The sequence below is a fragment of the Laccaria bicolor genome, genomic scaffold (genome assembly GCF_000143565.1).
Source record: "Laccaria bicolor S238N-H82 LACBIscaffold_63 genomic scaffold, whole genome shotgun sequence".
In the NCBI taxonomy this organism is placed as follows: Eukaryota; Fungi; Basidiomycota; class Agaricomycetes; order Agaricales; family Hydnangiaceae; genus Laccaria; species Laccaria bicolor.
The window spans coordinates 116,242-142,537 of record NW_001889934.1 but is presented as its reverse complement, the minus strand read 5'-3'; the positions used below and the strand labels follow the sequence as shown (position 1 = coordinate 142,537).

General features: G+C 47.8%; 8 protein-coding genes across 8 annotated transcripts; 4 read left to right on the top strand and 4 right to left on the bottom strand.

Annotated features, from left to right (window-relative positions):
• Positions 1–493: 493 nt before the first annotated feature.
• LACBIDRAFT_314728 (uncharacterized protein) lies at positions 494–1,947 on the bottom strand (the record flags this gene model as incomplete). Its single annotated transcript, XM_001889148.1, has 3 exons — positions 494–968; positions 1,026–1,761; positions 1,824–1,947. The coding sequence occupies 3 exons, from the start codon at positions 1,945–1,947 to the stop codon at positions 494–496; spliced, it is 1,335 nt and encodes a 444-aa protein (XP_001889183.1).
• Positions 1,948–2,515: 568 nt separating this feature from the next.
• On the top strand, positions 2,516–4,969 carry LACBIDRAFT_295838 (uncharacterized protein; the record flags this gene model as incomplete). Its single annotated transcript, XM_001889190.1, has 13 exons — positions 2,516–2,679; positions 2,735–2,859; positions 2,912–3,029; positions 3,082–3,173; positions 3,202–3,397; positions 3,456–3,497; positions 3,551–3,653; positions 3,868–3,904; positions 3,965–4,070; positions 4,107–4,557; positions 4,612–4,671; positions 4,893–4,923; positions 4,959–4,969. 13 exons carry the CDS (start codon positions 2,516–2,518, stop codon positions 4,967–4,969), a joined length of 1,536 nt encoding a protein of 511 aa, XP_001889225.1.
• Positions 4,970–7,986: 3,017 nt separating this feature from the next.
• LACBIDRAFT_314724 (uncharacterized protein) lies at positions 7,987–8,676 on the top strand (the record flags this gene model as incomplete). The annotated part of the gene is made up of 4 exons (XM_001889189.1): positions 7,987–8,264; positions 8,323–8,401; positions 8,449–8,572; positions 8,624–8,676. 4 exons carry the CDS (start codon positions 7,987–7,989, stop codon positions 8,674–8,676), a joined length of 534 nt encoding a protein of 177 aa, XP_001889224.1.
• Positions 8,677–9,535: 859 nt separating this feature from the next.
• On the bottom strand, positions 9,536–10,351 carry LACBIDRAFT_314723 (cytochrome b5; the record flags this gene model as incomplete). Its single annotated transcript, XM_001889147.1, has 4 exons — positions 10,098–10,351; positions 9,856–10,045; positions 9,755–9,799; positions 9,536–9,700 (listed from the first exon to the last, which is right to left on the bottom strand). The coding sequence occupies exons 1-4, from the start codon at positions 10,348–10,350 to the stop codon at positions 9,655–9,657; spliced, it is 534 nt and encodes a 177-aa protein (XP_001889182.1). The 5' UTR covers position 10,351.
• Positions 10,352–10,831: 480 nt separating this feature from the next.
• Positions 10,832–11,455, top strand: LACBIDRAFT_334401 (uncharacterized protein; the record flags this gene model as incomplete). The annotated part of the gene is made up of 1 exon (XM_001889188.1): positions 10,832–11,455. The coding sequence occupies one exon, from the start codon at positions 10,832–10,834 to the stop codon at positions 11,453–11,455; it is 624 nt and encodes a 207-aa protein (XP_001889223.1).
• A 37-nt stretch (positions 11,456–11,492) lies between these two features.
• Positions 11,493–13,680, bottom strand: GOOX (glucooligosaccharide oxidase; the record flags this gene model as incomplete). Its single annotated transcript, XM_001889146.1, has 9 exons — positions 11,493–11,852; positions 11,905–11,942; positions 12,006–12,054; positions 12,113–12,284; positions 12,337–12,852; positions 12,913–13,043; positions 13,095–13,305; positions 13,358–13,479; positions 13,530–13,680. The coding sequence occupies 9 exons, from the start codon at positions 13,678–13,680 to the stop codon at positions 11,749–11,751; spliced, it is 1,494 nt and encodes a 497-aa protein (XP_001889181.1). The 3' UTR covers positions 11,493–11,748.
• Positions 13,681–18,324: 4,644 nt separating this feature from the next.
• LACBIDRAFT_314719 (pleiotropic drug resistance ABC transporter) lies at positions 18,325–23,945 on the top strand (the record flags this gene model as incomplete). Its single annotated transcript, XM_001889187.1, has 27 exons — positions 18,325–18,422; positions 18,482–18,696; positions 18,748–19,174; positions 19,228–19,440; positions 19,494–19,757; positions 19,809–19,907; positions 19,965–20,060; positions 20,111–20,321; positions 20,376–20,386; positions 20,442–20,578; positions 20,632–20,690; positions 20,743–21,006; positions 21,058–21,533; positions 21,582–21,698; positions 21,750–21,864; positions 21,919–22,034; positions 22,091–22,100; positions 22,155–22,175; positions 22,231–22,364; positions 22,422–22,773; positions 22,826–22,851; positions 22,905–23,166; positions 23,219–23,295; positions 23,354–23,401; positions 23,453–23,502; positions 23,554–23,810; positions 23,862–23,945. 27 exons carry the CDS (start codon positions 18,325–18,327, stop codon positions 23,943–23,945), a joined length of 4,239 nt encoding a protein of 1,412 aa, XP_001889222.1.
• A 1,273-nt stretch (positions 23,946–25,218) lies between these two features.
• On the bottom strand, positions 25,219–26,192 carry LACBIDRAFT_334397 (uncharacterized protein; the record flags this gene model as incomplete). The annotated part of the gene is made up of 5 exons (XM_001889145.1): positions 25,219–25,263; positions 25,508–25,787; positions 25,837–25,926; positions 25,975–26,037; positions 26,077–26,192. 5 exons carry the CDS (start codon positions 26,190–26,192, stop codon positions 25,219–25,221), a joined length of 594 nt encoding a protein of 197 aa, XP_001889180.1.
• Positions 26,193–26,296: the final 104 nt, after the last annotated feature.

Below are 26,296 nucleotides of genomic sequence, written 5' to 3'. Positions count from 1 at the left end.
TGTATTTATTGACGCGTGGAATAGCTAGTCTCGTCCCCAGCCGTTCCATATGCTCTGCGGGAATTCAAATCTAATGGTAAAAACGCGGACCCAACTTCCAAGCAATGCTTACGGATTGGAACGAGCCAAACATGGTCAATAACTTGTCGATAATCTACATATTCTTTACGGCAGTGGCAAATTGAAGCCTATGAGCTGCCTAGCTGTGTTGATGTGGTCGTGGTGGACAAGGTGCAGACTGTGCAAAGAGCTGGCTTCACTGAAGTGGATGGCATTCGGTGTGATAATAACCTCTCTACCACGTTTTTATTTAAGAAGAAAGGCGTGCTGACATGAAATCCCACTGATGATAACAATTACAATTCTTCGTTCCTCTCCGTTCTAGAGTCTGGGATAATTATACAGGGCTTCACACGAGGGGACTTTTAATTCAGTGTTTTCAGATGAGCGGCAGCTTTGCCCAAACCGTTAGCTTCCAGTCAGCGCCTCGTGGCTACTTGGTGGATACTCTGCAATGCCAGTGGTTGCTGAGCTGCTCTAAGTACTCCGCCGCGCTATTTGTGTTTCCGGACGTCGAGTAGACACTCGCAACCATCCCCAACAGGGAGGTGAACGACGGAGCACCGGCCAGACCTTCTTTTTCAATCTCTGCTATCAGCTTGAGGGAGGCTGCGAGTACGTTAGGGCGTGTTCGATCCTTCATCCAAACATGGTGGTCAGCTCGTATTTTTTCGATGCGTTTTACCAGCTCCGAGCGCAACAAATCCGTTTCCTTGGTTGCTCCAACACACCCGGGACATGCGCAGACAATGCCGTAGGGTGCTAGCTGCTCAGCACGCTCGCTCTTGGTTCGTAAATTGTCGCAGTATGAGCTGAACAGCTCTTCTCCTTCTTCGATATCGCGATTTGCTCGGAGCTCGAAGGAAAGGGAAGCCATGTCGAAATGATGCGTAGTATTAGGCGAGCAGCTGAAGATATGTCAGTCTCGAGACTTGCTTTACGGTCGTATAATTCAAGTATCTCACCTGTGATTGATCCTCGACATCACATTCAGAACAGCAGTATAAGTCCTGGCGTTGTCGTCCTCGTGACCATCATACAAGCCTGGTACTTTGTATCCATTGGTGCGAATGATCCCCAGAATAGGCCCACTCCCGTCCTCAGTATGACTGTTCGCCAGCGCCGTGAATGCTTTCCGGTTTTCATCAGTCATCCTCTTCAATGCCGCGATGCCAAGGTGTTCCTCCCACTTTTGCATATTAACCTGCATCATCTCCGCCTTGGTAAGACCCTCCGCGACCGACATATCAAAAGTGCGCTGTGAGATCAGGAGAGGCCTCTCGGCGATGATGAGGTCTCCAGCGCGGACGAGACGCGTGGCGAACACTCCAAGTCCACCAACCGGCGAAGGCCCAATACGATGGTTTACCATTCCGTCTGCAGTTTTCTCTACGGGGCGCGGAAATCCTGGGGTGCTGAGGATTCGACGCTTGATGTGCCCAGCCAAGATACACTCTGTCCAATTGTCAGGTTCATCATCCAGTGTAGCGCCCAAATTCACGGGTGGGAGAGTGGTGACTAGAATCATGTCGTCGCTGTAATTTACGGCGTCGTCGGAGATTTCGCGACCGAAAACCTTCTTAGAAACAACGCCCTCAGTCGGCCGCGCTGTTACAATGTTAGGTTGCCTCATGTCAATGACATAGGCTACGTTACCGGTCTCAACCTTCCCATAAGGTAACTTGATAACAGGTCGTGGAGCTAAGTTCCCAGTGTTCAAAATGGTGAGATGAAAAACCGGCGTGATGAAGAATTCGACTAACCGAAAGAGCCATCTCCCTTGGGTGGCACACCTAAACTGGGTGGAGTCAATGCGACTGGCGGGAGCGCGATACCCTCCGTCTTTGAGTTCTTCGCCTTTGCGGTTTTCAGAAACCCGCGCTTCATCAAGTTGAGAGATTGGAAAGTGGATCAGATGGACTGGATAAGCGTAAAGCGATTGATTTCATAGTCTGAATCTTGTCGCCTTCTTATAGAGATGCCAACCTTGAGGTCATGTGCACCGAAGTTCAGAAGCACTATCAAGAGTCGCCGCCTTTGCATAGATTGCTTGATGACGAGGTCACAAAGGACGACAGTCTCCGCACGAGGATCGAACGTTGGACAGGAATGTTAAAGTCTGTATTCCTTGGCTATGCGCACGATGGCATATAAGAAAATACTGTGAAATCTGTGAAATAAGATGAACTCATTGATAAAATTGAAAAAAAAATACCGTTCAAGAAGTTTCAACCAAATCTCAACCACCGTTCTAAAAAAAAAGAATGTCCAGCTTGACTGCTCCATGGCTTCCTAAATTTTTCTAAATGTTAAATTCGGAGCTGCTTTTTCGTCTCAAAGACCCCTTAGGACAAAAAGACAAGTGTGGTTTGAGTGTGAAGTTCAAGCTTGACAAAAAGCCGACGCCCTCAGATAACAATACCGCCATACAACGTCCAAACAGATATCACCACCCATGTCTGGCGACAACGACACAACAGGCTCAGGATGCACCCTGACTAGGACTCCCTCTTTCAGCGGAGTCAACATTCAGAATCCAGATTCTGCCAGACATGGTGGCAGCAGGGTCCCTGGAGGTGATATGTCAATGGTACGAGAGCTGTTGAGACGTGCACAAGAGTTTGTGGTTGCCCTTCATTTTTAGCTTGAACACTTATCTCATACTTTCACACAGAGGCGGACAAGCACCCGAAGGCTCCTCAAGGCCCACGGCGTTTTGCGGAGGCCATACCCTCGGCAGTGATGACACTCCAAGCAGCTTCACTCCCGACCCAAATGCTACTTCAGCCACTGATCTTGGTACGCCTTCCGCAATTGCCCCGTCTATTCACTCCTTATATTGTGACAACAGACCAGGTAGCCCTCCGGCACTTGACCTTTTGGAGGAACGGCTTTCAAGTTGAAGACGGCGAATTAATGCCGTACGATGTTCCCAGGCACGCAGCCATCTTGGCAGAGATAAATTCTGGGTATATTCTACTCCCCACTCAAACGCTCGTCTTTTAGCTTGATGAATCGTAGCCGTGCTCCACCCTCCATCTTCAACGTTCTCGCCGGGCAAATCGTCGAAGTCCGCGTCGCAAAACGCCTAAACGAAGACTACACCAAGTTGCGTCAAAGCACATCGTCTCGGCACACCAGTCCCAGGACTCAGCGGTGCGAGTGGAAGTGGGTCCCCACCGCCATCAAACATGCCTGGCACTTTCCCAACTTCTGGTGCTGTGCGGACGCCAACCAGGACAGCAGCACCAGCGCAGGAAAGGGTTACCACGAGGTTTGAGGTGGATCAAACGCAACCTACGACAAGTGTGCAAATCCGGTTGGCGGATGGAACGAGGTTTGTGGTTTTTGTTTTACTCATTCGACACACCTGTGCTGATGGTGGAGTTTTATAGGCTATCTCATACCATTTTGGACATTAGAAACTTTATCAACGCGTAAGTTCAATACATCTTATCAGCTCCTTACTTTGCTTAATCAATTCCCCCAGCTCTCGTCTCGAAAACCTTGCGAGATCGCAACAACTCTTCCCTAATCGTGTCCTTGATGACAACACCGCCACGATAGAGGACGCGGGTTTGGTCAATAGCGAAGTGGGTGTAGATGAAGGTGACGGTATTCGACGACTCTTTCTTGGACTTTCAAGTTGTACATTCAGACAAAAGCAGAAATTGACCCTTTTTTTTTCGGTGTTTGACTCCGATTGAGATTCACGGAAGAAAGAGTTTCATCATAACTTGTCTGACTGTTCCTAACCCCTAATCTTTTATGTGTCCAACAACTTGACGTTATGCCTTCTCTACCTAGCCTTGCGCCCGACCTGATTTAGCATATTGGCAGCGAGGTGAGTTTTCTAAAGCGAAGCACATTATTATTATCTACTCACACGATTTCATCTCGCTAGCTGGGAAAAGACCTCCTTACCCTCCGGCGCGGCTAAGCCTCATCATAGAACCCCAAGTCCTCACTCTACGTCCTGCGGGATCACCACGACCCCTGCTCAAAGCACTGTAAATCTTAAGAACTTAAGGAGTTGGATATTAAAGGCTGTTGGGTGCGTTTGGATCAAAAGACGCTGCCCCATTTCAAATATCTCACTTCGTTGACGCTTATCAATATCATGGTGTACACCTCCCGAATTCCATAAAGGAGGATAGCTCAACACACGATGAGATCCAGTCCACGCTCGACAAAGCTGATATCCGCCCACTACAGAACGTATCTGTGGATAATGTTGGGATGGCTTTCCTCCAGTATATCTCTTCCTACTCGGGATTGAAGGAAATACAGCTAGTTCCTGAGAACTTCCCGCATTGGATTAGACGGGGGGGGACTGTGGGTTTGCAGCGAAGAGGTTTCATGAGGAGTGTTTGCTCCATCATGTGGAGTCTCCTGAAGAACTCGACGTTCAGCCGCTTTGTGAAGGCCGGTGGTGTTTGGTTGATGGAAACGTTGCCGTTCTATGTCAAAGGCGAAGACTCGAATTCAAACCTCGTCGTAAGTCTCATGATCTCTTCCCAACGCCAATATTGAGCTAATGGCAAAATACAGAAACCGCTCATCGACACCGTCGCTCAAATGCCGTCATTGGAAGAGTTGAAGATTGTAGGTGTGAGTGATGGCGGTCACAACCCTCCGCGAGAAACCTATTTGCAAAGTATCAGCACACGTCTCGCGGAGGGTATGGTGGGGTATAGGCCGAGCGCCGTCATTCGGTGTGATAATGGACTCTCGACCACGTTTTTATTGACGTTGCTAAGAATTAATCAATGTTGAATGCAAGTTGAATGTAGGCATTTTGAATTGAATTAGAACGATTGGCGCTATCATAGTGGCGTTTATTATGTAGAAGAACTTCAAAATGTATGTTATGAAATGATCGATTATGTCTTCTCTAGATAGGGCGTAGGTGGGCTTGATAACGGGCGCGTCTGCTGGGAAGGAACCGAAGGAGTGGTGTTGTCGCCACGTTCTCCATATCAGCCGATTGGTGGACTTTCATCCATCCAAAGAAGAGGCTAGCCAAAGTTGTCGAGACGGAGAAGAGTGAAATTGAAGTAGCCTAGCCATTTCTCAACGACCACTGGCAACTGGCGTCGAGAGAGAAACCCTGCGTAACGGGGCACGGCGTTTGATAATGTTCCGTGCATCCTGAGCAGAAGGAAACGCGGCTCTGAGCTGACGCCACAAAAGCTCTCACCGATCAACCATATACAATTGTCGATTGAGAAAGCACTCACTCGAATGGGGTCCATTCAACCCTTCAACTAGCAAGACAGATGACATGGGAGGCTGCCACATGATGGCCAGATTAAACAACGTATATTTAGGCGTCAGTGCTGGCTTGAAAAGGTTAGAGCAGTGGTCCTTGACGAATGGAATGAATTGGCGCCAGTAAATGCAGATGTCATCTTGTGAGTAACACGTAACTTCGGAACCCGCGTGGTTGAAGGCGGCTGAGATTTGGACGCTCGCGGCTTTTACAACTATCTTTGCCGTTGAAAAGATTGAATTGAGGTAAAATTTGCATTTCACGAGTTATTCCTGAGACACACCTTGTCGCGCATGATTTAAGAGTAGACGCAGGAAACATATGTCTCGGTGTGCATAGTTCTCATTGTTGACTCTTGGGTCATTTGGAGGCCCATCCAGAGGCGGCCTACACCCTTCTAGAACTCTGACGTGACGCTGGAAAAGACGGCTGGGGTTTAGAAGAGGAGGGATCTGGTCATGAGAAAAAGTTTTCGGCTTGATAGGCACAAGGGGAAAAAGCTTGTGAGAAAACCGTCCTTTCGAGTAAGCTCTGTATAATCTAATGAGCAAGTACTGAACGTTTTAGGACTGCGGAATCTGCGGATGCAGCCTTGTGAGGCTGGCGCCTCATAAAATGTCCCAGCTTTGGTAGAAGGAACGTATGCACCATTTGATGCTAGAGGAATGGTGGGCGCAGAATGGGTGCGAAGAAATAAAAAAGGGGAAAGAAGTAAAGGGAATACGAAAGTTATTGATGATGGTAGGGCCTCTTGCCGCCCTGTATGTGGGTCATAAGCTGCCGTAAATCGCCAGTCCAGATGATCCACATCGATAAGGCAGGAAAAAATAATTTGAGCTGTGAACTCAATGGCGCATTCTAGCCTGAAAAGGTAGAATCGAGCCGGAATTGTTGTGGGATGGTATAAGATGGTGGATATTGGCTCCGGATTTTGCCTTGTTTTGGGAGGCGTTCCGCGATTAAACGGACTTTAAAACTCGGAAATGACGGGAGCTAGGCTATGGAGTGAAAGAGAGTGAAAGACGTTTCCGAAAAATTATATTCAGGAGGTTGCGGACTGTTGCGGATGAGGTGATTTACAACCCTGGACAGCCGTCCAGGACTGGATACGTACCTTCATTTTTCTCATCCGGAGATACATGCGAATTCTTCATGTTGAGGTTTGGCAGCAGGAGCCGAAAGCTGTCCTCGACGTAAGTACTCTCATGGTATGGCGCTGGTCGTGGATCCAATAAGCATAAAGAATATTCCGGAAACGAATACAAAACCTGCTTTGTGGCGAAGGCTCGTCGGCGTAGACTCGTAGATTCCAACAATTTCCGATGACGATGCTCGTGGCAGGAGGTGATGCTCGGTGTCAATGGATTGAGCTGACAAGGCACCCCTGATTGGACCCTGAACTAAAAGTTTATGTTGCCGTAATATACGGGGAGGCATTGGGGAGGCAAATTGGTTGCTAGAAACGGGAAAGATACTTTGTATTGAGATGAACAAATATTATAATTCAACTGGAATTCAGACGAATTATAAACAGCAAATAAACAGTGCTTTTTTCACAATGTCACCGTTCATAAACTCTGTTCTACTGCTTAAAATTTATGCATCTAAAATTTATTGTCCACCTCAGGTTGACTCCACCATCTTTGCCTCCCAGGTCCCATAATTTTATATCCGATTTGACAGACTTGAGGACGCAATAGACGCAATACGCTCACTCAGGTTACCGTGACCGATGGGGAAGTTGACTCTATCCGCACTGGAAGCTTTGGACCCACAAACTCCCACAAAAACCGAGGGGTGAGATAAGACCGCCCACTAAATTGCTGCGTAAGTAACCCAGGTCAAACGTGCCCCATATTCCAGGCGACTCCGAGTCCTCCCCTTATCGTGTCATATAAATTCCCAATCTTGGTCTCGAAGGGTTGTAGCTTCCGGTGATTTCGGCTACAAGGATCGGTTGTCTTCACCTCATGGTGTGCACGGCGAAATTGATTTCAAGTATCCCAATGCAGGGGACGGTGGGGGCTCATTTCGTGAGAAGAAAAAACATCAAATTCATCATTCGTATTGAGGCTCCGGACTAATAAAGGTCACAGGTGGGCATGACGCCATAGACGGAATATTTATGGGAGAGAAATGACGATTTTTCGAGTCCAAAACCCAGGAACGGGTCTCGATATTTGTTAAATCTTAAATTGTGATCGACGCATGTGCTGGTCGCGCACCAAATTCCTGTGCCTCCTGACCCCGGCATTTAAAATGAGCTAGGCCATTTATATATTTTTTCGCGGGAGCCTCATAGTCGCCACGAGGGATACCAGGGGATACTACTCCTGCTGGACCTATCTGGTAATCTCATATTCATATTGAGCCACAGCCGCGTATCGCTCCGAATCATCAATTTAGTATCCTTAAATCTGCTTCCGGTATCCTTCAACGTAACGCCCAACGTCTCTCGTTCAGTAACCATATGCTCCTTTTGCAACAAAAATGACGATTGCGACTCTGGGCTTGGCTTTCGTTCCCCTTATGGAAATAAACGCGTTCATTGAAAAGGCTCTAGATGCTTGCCATAAGCTGCAAAATTCCTGACTCCCTTCCAGTCCCTTCAACAACCCTTCACCTTGATTTCCCATCCTCCTCGCTGGCCAGATATGACGACATACGGCATGCCGTATTTTCTAGCAGACAAGACAGGCTTGTTAGGCGGTTCTGAATTCACCGATGTTAATGATCGGATGCGACTCGTCTACCGCTGCACGGCCCAAGACTCGACCGGTAAAGCGTATATCATTTACGATAGCTCAGTGACTGGGGTCCCCTCAATCACTTTGGATTTTGGGTCCGATGACTCGTTGGGCACCATCTCATTCGGGTCGGATAGATCTCTGCCTATGAAGAAATATCTAACCAAGGTTTCAATGTTGGGCAGGTGCGTCTAGTAGTTCAATTTCATTCCCATTTCGCATTCACCTACCCTCCCCCGATAGTTCCAAAAACCGCAAATTTACTGGTTTGGATGGTGAAGAGTACCGCTGGAAGAATAAGTCGGATGAACATGAGTGGACTGTGCGTTGCCCCCTGAGACGTTCTATTTTGGTCTTATTCGCCTTTAGTGCTATACGTCTCAAGCTAAGATAGTAGCTTACTACGACCTCAAACTTTCTGGAGAGCCCACATACGGGCTTCATTCTGGGTGCTGCCTTTCCGTTGAGGAGGAATACGGTCACATGGCTTGCGGTGAGCTTCACTCGTATAGAACGTGATGCCGGTTCTCATGCGTGTGTGCAGAATATCTGGCTTCACTGATGATTATGCGTCATATAGACGCCCATGATTTATAATATTGATATCAAACATTCAAGTTATCACCTTATCCTAATTTTTGTAGTGTTCTTATGGTACCGCGCCTTCTTGGGTGGACGACGATCTACTTAATTATAATACATACACGACAAGACTCATATGTTCTATGTAATCGGGGGGATACCCGGATCCCTGATTGGCTGTTAGTAGATCTAAGTAATTGGCAGCGCTAAAAACAAATTTTTTGAATCAGTGGAACTTACTTCGTTTGCTTTGATGTGTGTGCATACTATGTAATGTCATCAAGAATAAACGACAACAGCATATTGCTCCTTCAAGGAGGGAGGAAATGGATCGGACGACAGGAGCAAAAGACCCGACGGCATTCTGACAATACCACCCCAAGGTCTCTTGCGCATTCTCCAAGTCTTTCGGGAATGCTGCAAGACGCCAAGTAACTGAGGCTTCCCAATGATTGCAGCTAATTGTTGTACCAGGTCACGTGTCAGATTTGACGCGTCGAGAACGACTAACACGTGATGGGAATGTAAGCAGTTGAGTAAAGTCTGCACAGAGACAACTGTCGTTAGAAAACCAGAGCGCCTTGTTGTGAAATTTGGAGAAATTTTGAGTCGCAATCGTGCTTCGCTCTGGATAAGCCCATCTAACTCACTGTGCGGCGGAGGCGCGATAGCAACGATTGCATCTAATTCCGTAGTGAAGCGTTAGACGCTCTGTGGGTTCCCTGTGCACTCCATGCGGAAGGAGTGATTAACGAGGACCGTTGCATTGTGGAGATCAAATCCAGTCTTTGCTTTGGTCCGCGATGTAAAACAACTTGATCTTGCCGGCGAACTACACCACTTGAGCGAGTTATGGGGGGCTCACGGCTACACCTTCCCTTTGAGGTCGCTTGAATTTGGAACACCATAACCTGTGCTTCCGCCGAATCGATAACGAATACATAGGAACGCTTTACACGCTTAAGTTATCCTCGATCCATAACGTCGGTGAGTCTACATATTGGCAGGAGGAGGGTCGACTGGGTCGACCACGTTGTTCCTACACAAGTCAATGCTTAAGCGCATGAGTCAAAGAACCTGGCAACACACTCACTGGACAGGAGGGTCGACCACCTTGCCAACGATGTTGTACCGTTTCCTATACAAGTCAATGGTTAAGCGCCCATGAATCAAGAAACGTGGCGCCACACTCACTGGAAGAACGAGAACCAATCGTCAAGAACCTTCTGATCCGTCTCATCCAAATCGCTGTAGTCTGCCACTGCATCTTCTGGCTTCAAACTCGACTTTCCCAAACCCCGCGAGCCATCCTTCCCCGCAAAAATGTTGTACGACCCCCCTCGGCCGTATACTTCCGCCTTGTGGGTTACGTCGAATATGGTTCCTTGGAGGTACGACTGAGAATCAAGAATTGACTGATAGAAAAGAAGAAAGACCTTTGATCGCAACGTAGATCGGCCTGTTAGGATTGGAACCATCAAACTGCTTCAGCGCTTCTGTGGTGAATGGGTCATCCTTGGGAGGTGCCAGGTCTTCCCTTGGGGCTTGCATGATGGACTTTAAAGGCTTCTTGGAGTCTTCTGCTGGTATTTGAGTAGTTTGAGGCCGAGCGTAATGGCGGTATGTCAGATAAATAACGGGAATGGCCAAGGCAAGCACGTAAGTCACGGCTGATTGAAAGGTAAGCATCGGTTAGCCCAGAACCGCATGGTTCACAAAAGTAGACGCGTGACATGTGGGTCTGGCGGAGTTCCTTTCGGCAATACCGGCATCGGCGCCTTACCTTTCCTTCAACAGTCAAGCTTTTCGTTTTCTTGTAGGTTACTTGTGGGCAACTTGTGAGTGAGAACAATCACGCAGTTAACCAGAGAAAAATTATGCGGTTAACCACTGGCCTCTTTGTTTCTTTCCTTCCAAGCTGTCAAGCTGGGTCACAAGTCGAGCCAACAAAAACAACGGGATTCTAATTGTTATTCTACAAGTTTCCGGATTCATCTGCAACCTTTACGCCGTTAGGTCTCCGCGTTGTCACTCCGCCGCAAAAGTCCCTATAAAAGCGATGGAGTATTGGTCCACTGGTCTGCAATCCAGCTTCCCTTCCAATTCATCTTCCACGCTCCCCAAGTCTCATCGTCTCGTGCTCTATCTTTAAAACTATATAATGTCCACAATGCACCCCTGCGTTAACTTTATTTTCCCCGGATTATACACCAAACCGACGTACACCTACTCCGGCCTCAGTTTCGACGAACTTCCAGCCGCTGCGCGGGAGTTTCTCGTCGAACTCGAACTCACTCCACCGAACTACGGCGCATGCGACAAACAGAAATTTTACGATCTACACCTTGCCCACATGGAAAAATTATGGTCGACAATACATAGCGTCTACACCAAGATCGTCACCTTGCGCCAGGCTGTAGCAGGCATGACGGAAGACGATTTAGATCATGTCGATGTTATCGTTCATAATCTCAAGGAGGTTCTCATCCCCGAATGGCATGCGCATCTCGACCGGTTCTTCGCAGAGTTCGATGCTTTAATTTGGGTTGAGGAGCATAAATTGGGGATGGAGGATGGAGCGAGGGACTCAGCCGTCGACCAAATTATGGTTTCAGTCATCAAAAGATTTGATGACTACTACGAGGCTCTTACAGAGGCGCAGGCGAAGCGAGAGGCTGCACAGGAGACTAATCTGCCGATATTGGTCTGCTTGCCCGAGCAACAACCATCGCATGCAGCGACGAAGTACCATACTTGGCCGAGAGAAAGGATGACGACGTGGAATGGAAATTGACTTGCCTTGCCACTTTCTTTCCCATACCCATATCATTCACGGCACAATGACAATAAAACTAAACGTTTGGGCTGTTGCGAAAAACAACTCTAACCGCATGATGATAATTTGCGTGTAAGGCTGATCCCGACTTGAACTTTACTACAAGGCACAAGAAACGCCTCCGTGACAGAAGGTAAACAAAGGAAATACTTTAAATAATTCATACAGTCCGTGGTACGAGTCCCATTCCGTAATGAGTGTCTTGGTATCGATGTCCCAATCAACGCGGTCATACTAACGTTAAAATTGCCTCATTCCTCAATAGAGGTGGGGAAAGAAAAGGTGTTCATCGGGTCGTATTGGTCCTTTAAGGCTTTGAGCCTGGGGTAATGTGGTCCATAATAAAGCTGTTGCCCTTCACTCTCAAATTTAGTCGAATTTGAAACGTCAAGGAAAACGAAACGTACAATTTTGAAGCCTATCATCAATATAGTTTGCGTACGCCCTAGAATTAAAAAAACCGCATTGCGGTCCTCTGATATGCGAAATGAGGAAGGTAAATGCTTACCCGTAATCCCAGCCTTTTGGGCTGTTATTAACAATACTATTCACCATTTCTAGTTTTTGACATATGAACAAAAAGCTTGGAAAGAACGCAAGAAACGCAATGCTTACCGTCGAGGAAAGAGAAGCCTGCTGGGGGAAACGGAGGAACATTTCCGGGAGCGGATGTGTAAAATTGGATGGTGAACATAGAACTGCGGTGCGCAAAGGCGGTAGCATCAATTGGAACATTGTTTATTGCCGAATTGGTTCCACCGTATAGTTCGATTTCCACAAACCAGTCCTGGCGATAAAATTGTTGAAGATCGGTTCAATGAAACAATAATCGAAGGTACCGTGGTCGCATTGAAACCGTCATTGGCGAGGTAGCTCATAAAGGCGGTACGTGCGGCATTGGACATAGGGGATGCTTCGGGAGTCATTAACGACTTCGCGTAAAAAGTGTCATGCCCGTCGGGAGACGAACTCGTGTTCAAGCGTCCCAAGCCGCCCAAGAACTGCACACTATTGATGTAAGTACCTGGGGTCAGCGAAGTGCTCGCAGGTTTGGGCACTTTCGCCAAGAAAGGAGCGATGACGCTCTGGAATTGATCCGCAGGGCCGTACCAGCCGCCTGTGAGTCCCCATGAGAGATTTCCTTGAACGGAGCCTTTTCCAATTACAATTTCCGCCGCAAACTCTTGTGGTATGTTCGTTTGAACGAAGTGCTGGAACGCACCTACGGCTTTGGCGGCATCCGCTGCGTTGAGGTTCCAGTTATATTCAAAGACAGTAGCGGATGAGGGCGTAGGGAAGGTCATCACTTGAATAGCTGTGACAATTCCGAATGATGCGGAGGAGCCTCGCAAAGCCTATGATTAGATTATGAGCCCCTTGAACTTGGTGTGCGTCATTTGCGGAGTGTTACGTACCCAGAATAAGTTGGGATGTGTTGTCTGGGACACGTTTGCGATCGTGCCATCAGCCAGCACAACGTTAATAGATAGAATGGTGTCAAGGAGAAGACCCCATTTCCTGGAAGTGAATCCGTATCCTCCAAACCCTGCCTAAGCGTTGTAGCATATTCCCGCATAGAAAGGGTTGGAGGACAGACCTGAGTGGCCTCCGACCCCAACATAAGGACAGGTTCCATGAGGGAGTGCCCGTCCTTTATCATTGAGTGCCAATGCAACGTTTCCGAGCCTATTCCCTGGTCCAATAATGGCTGTTCCGGTGGATGAATCGACAGCAACGGTCATAAAGTTCGTCATGTCAACCACGACAACTCCATCCTTTCCTCCGAGGCCGTTAGCTATGTAGCTGTGCTAATGAACGAGTGAGATCATGCTCAAAGAGTACACGCAAGGTATCACGTACACCGCCACTCCTGGCAACGACTTGGTGGTTGAACTGCCTGCTGACTTTCAGCAGGGCAGAAATTTGTTGAGCGTTCGTAGGGTACGCAACGGCCGCGGGCTCGAAGGTATAGCGCAAATTAACTACCGCGAATTTCAGTCCGAGAACTACCGGAAAAGCAGTGGGAACTTACAGGCGGTACTCGCGGTAGGATAATTGGGATCTCCCGGAGTTACGATAGTGAAGTTGAGAGCCTTCAAGCTGGAGACCAAGTCAGCGGTGCTTGCGGTAGCAAGCGAAGACCAAAGGGTCAAAAATGCGAAGAAGAGAAGGCGATGCGCCATTTGAACAATAGGGCATCTGGTCGGAATGCCTCATCTTATATGGCCATTTTGAGTGCGATGTCATTTGAATAGCATCACGGACGGATGTGTTTGATGATATTGCCGAGCCGTCGAGGACAAGGAATTCTGCTGAGACAGGCCGCCGAACGAGAATAGATAGCTCCACGGCATAATTTTATCTTGGTCACGAGTTAATTACGAGCGTAAAGAAACGACTTCGGCGTAAGTGAGGTTGATTTTGATCATGGTAGGCATCTTTGAAATCGAAGGACCACTGAATAGCCACATGGCCCATGGGAAACGATGACCGTATTCTAGATCGTTACCTGCGGAAGCAGGCCCATGATTCGAGGACGTTAGAAATCGATACATTTTTCTGTCTTAGAGGAAAGACGTTCCTTACTTGGAATGGGGTGAGCGAACGCCGGGATTCTAGGGGAAAGGCTTAAGGATTCGGGGCATTTTTTCAGAAATCACAAGGACGCGTAAGCGATGAGAAGACGTTACTGATTTGCGGTTCATTCAATCCCCACTGGGTAGGGGGAGGCTACTAACAGAGGCAATTTATCAAATTGCGCGGGTTTGAGCAGTTAAAAAAAGAATGGAATGGGATGGTGGGTTGCGGGCTCCGCCACTACTAACAGAGGCAATTTATCAAATTGCGCGGGGTTGAGCAGTTAAAAAAAGAATGGAATGGGATGGTGGGTTGCGGGCTCCGCCAAGGCTCCGCGTGCTCTTTCTGCACATGTTTCAAAAAGGTCCAGATTCGCCGAGATTGCCGAAGAAAGCTGGCGGTGAAGTTTTGTAGGGTAGGTTACTGTGTCATACATTGTTCTAAGGTTAATGGTTTCGATATCGAAGATGTATTCGGGAAGGTGCTGTGGGCCGCATCGATCACGATGTCATTACAGCCAGAGAAGTCACCAGCCATAGGAACGTCAGGTCACCTGGACGTGCAGGAGAAGTGACCCTATCTTTCACCGCTCCGTTACTCCTATGACCGATGGAAACGGTTACGGAGTGCAGCACAGTTGCTGCTTCGATGATGGAGGAAAAGATAAAATTTCCAGGTTTATGTACTCAACAGGCACGTGATAAAACACGAACAAACAAGACCAACATGCATACCCGTTGACACAACGTTGACAACCTCGTAAGTAATTGTTTCGCCTTGCAAGTCAATTGCAAGTGTTGCAACTTGTCTTTGGTATAAAAAGATTCTGCATGAATTCTGGCACGATGGGACGCAGGTAATAGGCCAAGTATGTCTATATCTAAAGCCTCTCGGGGGTGGCACCACTTTCATAATTTTCATTCCAATGGACGGCCTATATTTCCCAAACAAGCATACTTGCAGTAGATCCATCCCCTCAAAATATTATCTCAGCTGCGGGAGACGGAGTTGGACCGTAAAAAGATGGTTTTCATTAAGCAAGGGTAGAGGGTTGATAGAGTCACGACCCAAGAACGAGAATGACCAGGATGGCAGCAATGACGGATCCGATCGTGAGACCTATCAAGGCTATCCCAAGCTTGGTAGCAGGGAAACGGCCATCTGGAAGTGCGGATTGGACATCGAAATAGCGGGTCGTACCTGCCGCGTGTTAGCGCTGAAGGTAGACAAGAAATCGTGATAAAGAGATTCACCAATGAGCAGCACCATGACGGCCAAACACATCATTGTCGCTCCCAGAGTTTCAGCGTCGTACTTTGATACGTTTCCACGACGAAGAAACTGCATCAGAGCTACGGGGTAGAACAGAGCTTAGCCTATCGCTGGCAGAATAAAATTTGACCATACCGACTCCGGCCGCTGCAATACCAAGACTTGTCCTGACATAAGCAAGAAAGGTACGCTCGGAAGCCAGGTGGTCTCTAGCAACGTTTCCGTCATTGATTAGGTGCAATTGAATACTATTCCGAGTGGTAAAGCCGGATTTGAGCCGTCGGACATAACCCGTGGGGCGGGTCGACTGTCTTGGTCTAAGGATATCAGAGCCAAGTCAGAGCGGCTGCCACTGAGAGTCGGTGACGACGTACCTAGATTGCCGTCTCTGTATCAGCGGAGAACTCTCCGTTTCCACAATATACTTACCCGACTCTAACGCACTCTCCCCAGTACTACCTTGTCCCGCGGTCGTTTGTAGGGAGGTCGACATGTATCCAGGTTTCATAGATCAGGAAAAACGTTGGGAGCTTAAGTATTTGTGCGCATGAGAGAGTGCTGTCTAAACGTAATCAGGTTAGTCTCCCCTGAGAGGCGAGCCATCTAAGGATGTTACCGCTTTAGTGGCATTGATTCGTGACACGTCAGATTGTTGTGAAAAGGCGTCAAATGACGCAATTGCGATAAGATAGCTTGCCCATTTCTCCTGATTTCGAATTCCTCCTCTAAACCACGGCTTATATCCCTCTAGGTAGTCTAGGTGACCAGATGTCGCGCTGGCACCCTACCGTCAACCTTGAGGCGATCCCCTACCTATAGCAGCATATCTTGGAAGACCATTGGTACAATGGCACAGCAAGTCTGCGCATTGATCTCAAGTCCAGATCTATACCACCCGATGTAACAATGTTGCATGAGGCAATCCTGTGAGGCCCAAGTGAGGCCAAAGGTATGTACCATCAATGAATAAAATAAGCATACCGTCGTAGACACGTACCTCAAGAGCCAGGTAAGGAGCCAAAGTCATGTCATCACCTCTGGTCTCCATTGTAACCTCATAGTACCATTTCCAGCCGAAGATCGTAGCGCCAAGCGCGCTAGAGTCCACATCAGGCCATGCACAAAACAATTCAAAACAGAATCACTTCCAATCGACGTTCTGCTGAGTCTCTGAGAAATCGAAAGCGCCAATACAGATGTTGATTCCATCAAGTAACCAGAGCGCCCAAAAATGTGTTTTCTCCGAAAAAGGAAGGCGTGCGTAGCGTAAATGGGCCAACTGATTCCAGTGTGGGAGATTCATTAGCATGTAACACGGGAGTACCTTTCGTTGCTACTGAATGACGGGGAGCTCCGCGCACGGGACTAGCATAGTATTTAAATCTTGAGTTATCAAATTCAAGGGTTTCGGGAGGCAGATAGAGGCGGGTAGGGGCGTGAAGGATTGAACGATCGTGGTCATTCAGAAGTAGAAGCGCACAAGTGGGTAAATGATTTACAGGTGTGGCGGATACAGATTCTACGCAACCAGACGAAGCAGGTGGACCGGCTTGACTGTTAATTGAAATCGGAGGATCGAGAACGGTTGCGCACCAACAACTCTCTCGCCCGTCGCATCTAGTCATCCTCCCTAAGTTCCACCTGCCTCGCCCTCATTCGGGTTGAGTCTGCAGCACCAGAATATACGGAAGTCGTCTCGGGACCGGCTTATGTTACATAAAACATAGATCAAGGTCTAAAGGGGCGCCTTATCAGTGCAGGTCCGAGAGTTACTCCAATACTTTGCCCCTGGAAAAACTATATGCGAATTTATTGAGTATATACACTTATAACGGAGTAAAAGCAGTCACATACCATGCATATGACCTCTCAACGCGCAGTCATCCTCGATCTTGGGAGTTTCAAGCCGTAGTAACCCTTTGAACGAGGAATCTTTGTGAACGTGATCAAGAAGCAAAGTACAAAAAATCATACCTGACCCCAGTAAACACCGTTCCTGAACATCGGAAGACCACTGGAAAGCGAAGGAGAGACAGAACGACGCCGAATACTTGTTACATAGTAGTCGTATTCAAGTTGGATTTCAAACTCCGACGAACTCTTGAAGAAAGCATGGACAAAAAGCCTATGCGACATTCACCAACTTGGTGACTACCAAGCATTCACCTAACTTGTCCTTCCTGCTCCATTTAAAACCTCGAGTATTTGGTTTACGTGAATTTGGTTAATGGATTGCCAATATTTGTTCGTATCATAGAGTAGTAAGCTCTTTGTTTTCTTTGAACGTTTATGTTGATTCGTCGAAGGCATCACTGGCGGCTGACCGATCGATGTTGCCTTTTCTGAGCCTTCTATGCTGGTATGGGGAATACTTTCTGGAAAACCGGTTATCTCCTACTTATTATCAGTCATCCAAACTTTGATCGAAGATATGTAAGCTCGTTCAAATGAAGCCCCGAATGGCAGAGCGACAGAAAGTCTTTTGTACATGTGTTGTGAAAAACTGTACAGGCAGAGGCATGGTTATATGAAAGCCAAGCTTAATATTGACGAATACACTCATGTGAAGTTCGCACTCTTGCATACTTCGTCGCAGTGCAGAGGAAGGGCATGTGTGCAAGCGCTTCCCACGGTGTCTCAACCTAGCGAATCATTGAACTTTTGAAGTCGAGTGTCAGGGTAAGCTCGGTCGTGTAGAATCCGCAGCTCCCAGATTCTAACCTCTCCGTCACTTGACAGGCAGTGGTGGCAAGCCGAGGAGACGCGTCGATAAAAACGTCATCAGCTGACAATATCTCGGTTAGGCTCTATCCGTCCACTGAGTCACCCGGCACCTTTCTGGTGAAAGTTGTCTAATAGGCACAGGCACCCCTGCCAAGTTCCAACATATGTGTTGATCACCCCTACTTCTGGTTGCCAAACGCTGACTGGCTAAATACGAGCTCCTTTCAACTCTTCTAATATGATCTAGCGCAGAGATGGCAGACGAACATACACCCTCTACTGTGGATTCCGTCGTCAATGAAGACCTCTTGCCTTTCGACTTCGACAAGGAGATTCCACGCTACATTCAGAAGTGCGCTTATTCACGTTTTTCGTTTGACGATGACGGAATTTGATCGACATTTGACCCAGACGCGATGAAGCTGGTATCAAGCCCCGCTCACTGGGGGTCGTTTTCAGAAACCTGCGCGTAGTCGGCCTGGGAGCTATTGCATCTTATCAACCAACGCTTGGTTCAATCTTGAACCCGCTCAACATTGTTGGAAAGATCAAGAACGTTCGCCACCCTCCGATCCGGGACATTCTAAGTGGCTTCGAAGGCGTAGTGCGACCAGGAGAGATGATTCGTACGTTAATCACTTTCTGTCTACCCACCTCCACTTCTAACGTCCATCCAGTCGTCTTGGGCCGACCCGGTTCCGGATGCACCACTCTCCTCAAAACCCTCGCCAACCAACGGAAAGAATTCTACTCGGTTGAAGGCGACGTTCGCTATGACTCCCTCTCACCACAAGAGATGAGCGCCAACTTCCGGGGCGACATCCGATACTGTCCTGAGGATGACATTCACTTTCCGACACTCACGGTCGATCAAACCCTCACGTTCGCAGCGGCATCTCGGACTCCCCTCCAGCGCCTCGGCGCGACGAGGCAGCAGTTCGCACACGTCCTGACGCAAACTTTGTTGGCTGTATTCGGACTGAGACACGCTAAGAACACCCCGATTGGGGACGCCATCATTCGTGGGGTTAGTGGTGGAGAGAAGAAACGTGTTTCGATTACGGAGGCTTTGGCTAGTAGGAGCCCTATCGGTGTATGGGACAAGTGAGCTTCGGTCTATCTGGATCCATCTCTGTTTGACGCCGAGATTTCTGTAGCTCAACAAGAGGTTTGGATTCTAGCACAGCGCTAGAGTATGTGCGCGCCCTCCGCCTTGCGACGGACACCTTCAACTTGACCACCATCGTCTCCTTCTATCAAGCTGGAGAGTCCCTTTACAAGCACTTCAACAAGGTTTGTGTCATCCACGAAGGTAGAATGGTGTATTTTGGTCCTGCAGACAAGGCCAGGCAGTACTTTATCGACATGGGGTGAATAACTTTCCATTCCTTTTACCTTTATCCTTCCTAACACTGCACTCTAGATACGAACCAGCAAACAGGCAAACAACCGCCGACTTTCTCGTCGCCGTCACCGATCCCAATGGCCGAATCCCCCGTGCAGGTATTAGTACTCAACCGCGGTCATCCACAGAATTCGCAGACTATTTCCTCAAGTCGAACATTGGTGCTCAGAATCGCCAAGAGGTTGATTCGTACGTGGCGGAGTTTGTAGGGAAACCTGCTTTGGCGGAGGCCTACAAGGAAAGCGCTCAGGCGGAGTTTGAGGGGGCCAACAGGATGAAGAGGTACTTTGAATAAGCCGATATATTTATCTATCGCTGACAGTCATCACGTAGCCCATACTTGCTAAGCATCCCCCAGCAGGTTCGCGCTCTCATGAGGCGAAGGGTTCAGATTATCCGGGGCAACCCGCTCGTGACCTTTATCCGTCTCTTGTTAGTATATTTTACAATCTCCATCTGGCAGTCTTTATGTTATCCATTCTTTTTCAGTGCCAACGTCTTCCAGGCTCTCATTATGGGCAGTGTATTTCTGAAGATGCCCGAGGATACAGCAAATTTCTATTCGCGGGGTGGCATCCTGTTCTTGTACGTGTTATCTTGATACATTCGACATTCTCAAAATCACGCCACAATAGCTCTCTGCTTTTCTCCGCTTTGACAGCCTTGGCTGAAATTCCTGCGCTCTATTCCCAACGCCTCATCGTCGTACGGCATGAACAAGCGGCTCTGTATCACCCGTTTGTTGAAGCTTTGGCCCTCACATTGGTTGATATCCCGCCGACGTTATTCATCGTTATTGTGTTCACGATCGTTTTGTACTTCATGACTGGCCTTCAAAGAACTCCGGTAAATACTTTGATTCCGGGTTAATCCACATACTGAACGTGTTTTGTATTGAAGGGCCAATTCTTGTGGGTGATTTATCATCTCTGCACGGGTCATTAATTGAATATTTGCTTGATCTAGCGTATTCCTTCTCTTCTTGTTCTCCGAGGCGGTTACGATGAAGTCATACTTCCGCGCCCTCGCCGCCGCGTGCAAGACCCAAGACGCCGCACAGGGAATTGGAGGTATCTCCGTTCTAGTACTTGCTATCTATGCAGGTGCCTCTCTTCATCCCTCCCTCTCAAATCGAGATGTTGATTCGCTCATTCAGGCTATATCATACCAAAACCCTCTATGATTGGGGCTTTGCGATGGCTCAATTATATAAATGTGAGTTGCTTCTCATATTTGGGTGTCGGGCACATACTCACCTCGGTCGCAGCCACTTCGATATGGGTGCGCTTTTCTGCTAAGGTCAATTCCAAGATCTAATATTCTTCAAAGATTTGAAGCTTTGTTTACCAATGAATTTCATACTATTCGCGGCAAATGTTCTTCTCTTGTTCCGCAAGGTCCGGGCTACCCGAATGTCAGCATTGAAAATCAAGTTTGCACTGTTGTCGGATCCCAGCCTGGCCAGTTGTACGTCGACGGTAATCTTTTTGCAGGATTGTCGCATGAATATTATTGGTCCAACGCGTGGCGGGTAAGTGTCATAACTGAAATACTATGAAGAGGTTGATCATGTTCGCTCCAGAATTTTGGCATTGTGATCACTTTCGGGATCGGTTTCACCCTCGCGCTACTGGTGTTCACGGAGTATAATACCTCATCAGCATTCGCATCACCTGTTATTCTATTCAAACAAGGTTCCGGTGCTAACAAACTCTCCACCCCCAGTGACGAAGAGTCCGTCAATGAAAAAATCTCAGATACCACCGACGAGGATGAGAAGCCGCTTAAAACGACCATCAACAGTTCGCCAACGGCTGACGTTTTTACCTGGCAACACATCAACTATACGGTGCCGATTCCGGGAAATGAAGTGCGGCAGTTGCTTTCTGACGTTTCGGGATATGTGGCGCCTGGAAAATTGACCGCCTTGATGGGAGAATCGGGTGCGGGGAAAACGACCCTTCTCAACGTCTTGGCGCAGAGAGTTGACGTTGGTGTCGTGACGGGTGATAAATTTGTCAATGGGCAAGCCCTCCCCGCCGATTTCCAGTCTCAGTCGTGAGTATCCCTCTTTCGCACTAGACGTCCCATTGACATGTCCGTTAGAGGGTATTGTCAGCAAATGGATACACACGTACCTACCGCCACAGTTCGTGAAGCGCTTCTCTTTTCTGCGAATTTGCGACAACCAAAATCTGTTCCTCTGTCGGAAAAGGAGGCTTAGTAAGTCGATTTTTTTTATACATAATGGTCTCCTCTGACCGATCGATTTAGCGTTGAGGAGTGCCTCAAGATGTGTGGACTTGAGCGATACGCCAATGCTTCAGTTGGTTCATTGAGCACCGAGCACAAAAAGCGCACCACTATCGGCGTCGAACTTGCCGCCAAGGTTTGTCCAACTTTTCCAAAGTTAGGTTTTTGAAGGCATAGGAGTTTTTTACAGCCCAAGCTTCTGCTATTTCTCGACGAGCCAACGTCTGGTCTTGATTCACAAAGTGCATGGGCTATCATTCTATTCTTGAGAAAGCTCGCAGACAGCGGTCAGGCAATTTTGTGCACGTAAGTTTCATCGCCAGTGACCATGTACCAAACATAACCTTTGAGTGGATAATTAGGATCCATCAGGTAAGCATCAACTTCTGATAGACCGCTCATATCAAAGAGCTCATCACGTCTTAGCCCTCCGCAGAATTGTTCCAGGTTTGATAACGCTCTCATTTGTGTGTACCGAAATCTTATTCACTGGCCACCCCAGGTTTTCGATAGAATGTTGCTACTTCAAAAGGGTGGTCGAACGGTTTACTTCGGTGACCTCGGGACCAATGCCATCACCCTCATTGATTACTTCGAACGTCAAGGAGCTCGTCGATGTAAAGCCGACGAAAATCCGTGAGCGACATCATTTCCAGAAAATGGTAACTACTGACGCGAGTACATTGCCATCAGTGCGGAATACATGCTGGATGTCATCGGCGCTGGTGCGACCGCTACTAGCGGGGAAAATTGGCACGAGCTGTGGCAAGCATCTATCGAATCCAAGCGCGTCCAACAAGAAATCGAAACAATCCATATTGAAGGACGTAGCCGACCAGCGGTCGAAGCGTCGATTCGCACTGAATTTGCCACACCTTGGCTCTACCAGACAACCCAACTTTTAAAGCGTGATGCTCAGGCCCACTGGCGCAATCCGACTTACCTGATGGCGAAACTTATTCTCAACACCGTCGGAGGGCTTTTTATAGGATTCACCTTTTTCCACTCAAAGGACAGTCAGCAAGGAACGCAGAATAAGCTCTTCGTCAGTTGGTTACTTCTGTTCAACTCAAATACAACACTAACACCATTTATAGTCAATATTCATGGCGACCATCCTTAGGTGCGTAAATGTGATCTTGAACTGGGCTTGGGAACTTAGGATACGTCATACAGTGTCCCGCTTTCTAATCAGTTGCAAGTACCTTTCATCGCCATGCGAACTGTCTACGAAACAAGGGAACGTCCTAGTCGGATGTACGGTTGGACCGCACTGGTCACATCTCAAGTCTTCGCAGCGATTCCTTGGAATATTTGCGGGTCCACCTTATTGTTTTTGACGTGGTTTTGGACAGTCGGTTATGAATCTTCAAGGGCGGGTTATACGTATCTCATGTTGGGCGTGATCTTTCCCCTTTATTATACCACCATTGGACAGGTTCGTCAGTCTTCATCTTCCTAGGTTGAATGTTCTAACTATCTCGTTCAAGGCAATTGCAGCAATGTCACCGAGCGCAGAGGTAGCAGCCCTACTTTTTTCTGTTCTATTCTCATTTGTGATTATCTTGTGAGCCATTCACCGTTACAAATCTTGCCTGAGAAATTAACACCATCATCTTCTTTAGCAACGGGGTACTGCAGCCTTTCAGTAATCTTGGATGGTGGCGCTGGATGTAAGTTTTGATTATCATTGTATGGTGAAATGGATTCTCATTGCCGTTCAGGCATCGCCTTTCTCCATATACCTACCTAATCGAGGGTTTGATGGGTCAAGGTCGGTATTTGTCATTTACAACCTGCCCTTCTCATCCCTGATCTGTACCAGCTATCGGCCATCAACAAGTCCAGTGCTCAGCGGTCGAACTTGTCACCATCACTCCGCCGTCTGGTCTGACGTGCGGGCAGTACATGAACCGCTTCATCTCAGTCGCAGGCGGTTACCTGACAAATCCAGATGCCTCCTCTTCGTGTGAGTTCTGTGGAATCCACACTACCGACCAACTACTAGGAAGGGTGTTTGATATTTCGTATAACCACCATTGGCGCAATGTTGGCATAATGATCGCGTTTTTCTTCTTCAACGTCAGTCGAGCATCATTTTATGAAATGACCTCTTGCTGATCACGATGACAGTTTGCCTGCGTTTACCTTTTCACCTACATTTTCCGGATTCGTAGAGGTAAACTTCTGCCATCTCGTTCTTCCAAGAAGCCATAGACGTCCAGATTGATGAACCGTTCATGAGTTTTTTTTTCGATGACTTCACGATGATAGCTACATTCGATGACCACTTGTTTCGTCCCATATTATTCAGTTGCTCTTATGAAGTCGCTATGTACTAAATAATTCAATTTACTACTCATTAGAATCATGACGGCATTCAGACTTTTCTATATTGTAAAGAATGTTACTCAATCGACATGAACTCTTCACACGGAAGAAAAGTTGGTCAGTAGCCATATCGAGCGGCAGGGAGTCTGGCTTGAGTGTTGAGTTCACTAAATATTAATGGCAGCCGATGTGTTGATAATAAAAAACTCCTTTCTCCGATCGAGTAAAATTTCAACTGACTTGAACAAGACTTGAAGTCTGATTCGTCGATATCGCAAAGGGACAATTCGAGCTACATTTTCTCCGACATACATAAGTACAATAGATAGATCTTTCCTTTAACCCAGCAACGTCATCGGATGTAGGCATGGTTTGGCGAGGTGCCAAAAATACGGTCGTCGATTTCAAACATCCATGTTCATCGTCACCTCATCAAAACTGTGAAGAGTTCCGGCTGGTCCAGTCGCTGTGGGCGGGCAGATAGGCAGTTTTGGGAATAGCTCCACCCCTGGGCCCCCCAGATCTGTAAATCAACGTTGTACATCACAATAATCGATAGGAGCGTCGGGAGTCGGGACGCAGTATTCATCATAGCACTGTGCGCAGAATGCCATATGTGGATCATAAATGGGTATGCGGAAACCCTCCCCACGCTAAGTTTGTCCTGTTCTGATCATGGAATGATGGGGCGAATCGGCGATGATAAGCGCGTCGGCGGAGATAGTAAGGTTCGCGGGAGAAGCCCCGCCTACAAGTTCCTCCGCCAAAGGCGAATGGTCTGAGATGGATAAACATGTACCGTTGGGTGATTCAATATTTGTTCGATATCGTTGTACATTTGTAACTAGGTTAAGACGGCTTACTTTCAATCAGTAGTAGTACTAGTGCAAATCAGGGGGGTGGAGAAATAGGAAGGAAGGAAAACGAGTGAAGTGGCTCCTTTGGCTGAGCACGGTGTAGAAAAGCGAAACAATGTGGTATCCGGTAAATGAGTGGTGGTGTCAATTTGGAGTGTAATCCAAACGGTACTGGGGTATATCTAAGGACGTGAAAAAAAAACTTTTGGTTAATCGTCGAAGGACACCGTCAGCGGGCCCACGTTAGTAAATTTTATGTCAAATGAGGACGCAGGGGAGGCCGTGGTACTCGTGTCGTGCTGTTAGAGAGAGAGACCCATGTCAAAGCCGGACAAAAACAGTGGACGCTGTGGGACGTACCCCATGGTATAGGTGTTGCAGTGGTTGTCGAGGAGTCCCATCCCCGACAGTCGTCGTGTGAGATGAGGGTAGGGGACCAGATCGGTCAAAACCCTCATCATTTTTGAGTATTCCATTCTCCCCTAGTTCCCCTGTACTTGTATCGGCCAGTTCCGCGAAATTCCCATCCTCACGTCTCCTTCTCGCACGCCCCCTCCTGGTCGGAACGCCCGCGGTGAACGAAGGTCTTACCAAACGAAGGTTGAGAATCGGACTTCGGGTGAACCCCTCAAAATCCGTCGAAACACCATCCTGTGAGGTGATCGAAGACGAACTCGAGGGAATGTTGTTGGTGACTGGTGCACCCACGTGTGCTTGGACCTGCCAATGTGCTTGCCCGTTTGTGTGAGAACGGGAATGTGATGATAATGAGGCAGAGCCACGGGAGGAGGAGGGTGATGGGTCAAGCGTTACAGCAATTTTTTTGTTGTGGAGATTGAAAGGGACCCGTGAGTTCACGTTGACCATTTTGCTGTGGAAACACGTAAGGCGCTTGAAATTTATTGAACGCGCTGACTCACCCCCCTTTTGACTGCACAATTAGACCCATCCTCTCTTTCAGATGTTGTCGGTCTAATACCTCTGAGTGAGATAGCGGTGGCCTTTCAATGCTTGAAACCTCAGTTCAAGAGGGAACTATATAAAAGGTGTCGGCTCACGTTGGAGATTCTACATTTGAAGGAATCAGGAGTGATTCCTCGTCTTGTCCCTCGAACTGGTGACTTCAGTAATAATTCTAGTAACATATAGGATCAACTTACAAAGTTCCTCGACCTTTTCCGCCTCCAGCAACAACAGAAGACGCGACTGAGCACAGAAGCCATGGTGGCAGGTGGAAGGCAGTAGAAATGTTAGGGTTAGGGTCGGGAATCGGCATGCCATATGAATTTAGATAAGATAAGGTGCATTTGATCGGCTAAGGTTCGCGGAAAGCTTCAAGCTTTCTGTCAGGAGGTCGTCTCATGACATATGAGAGTCACA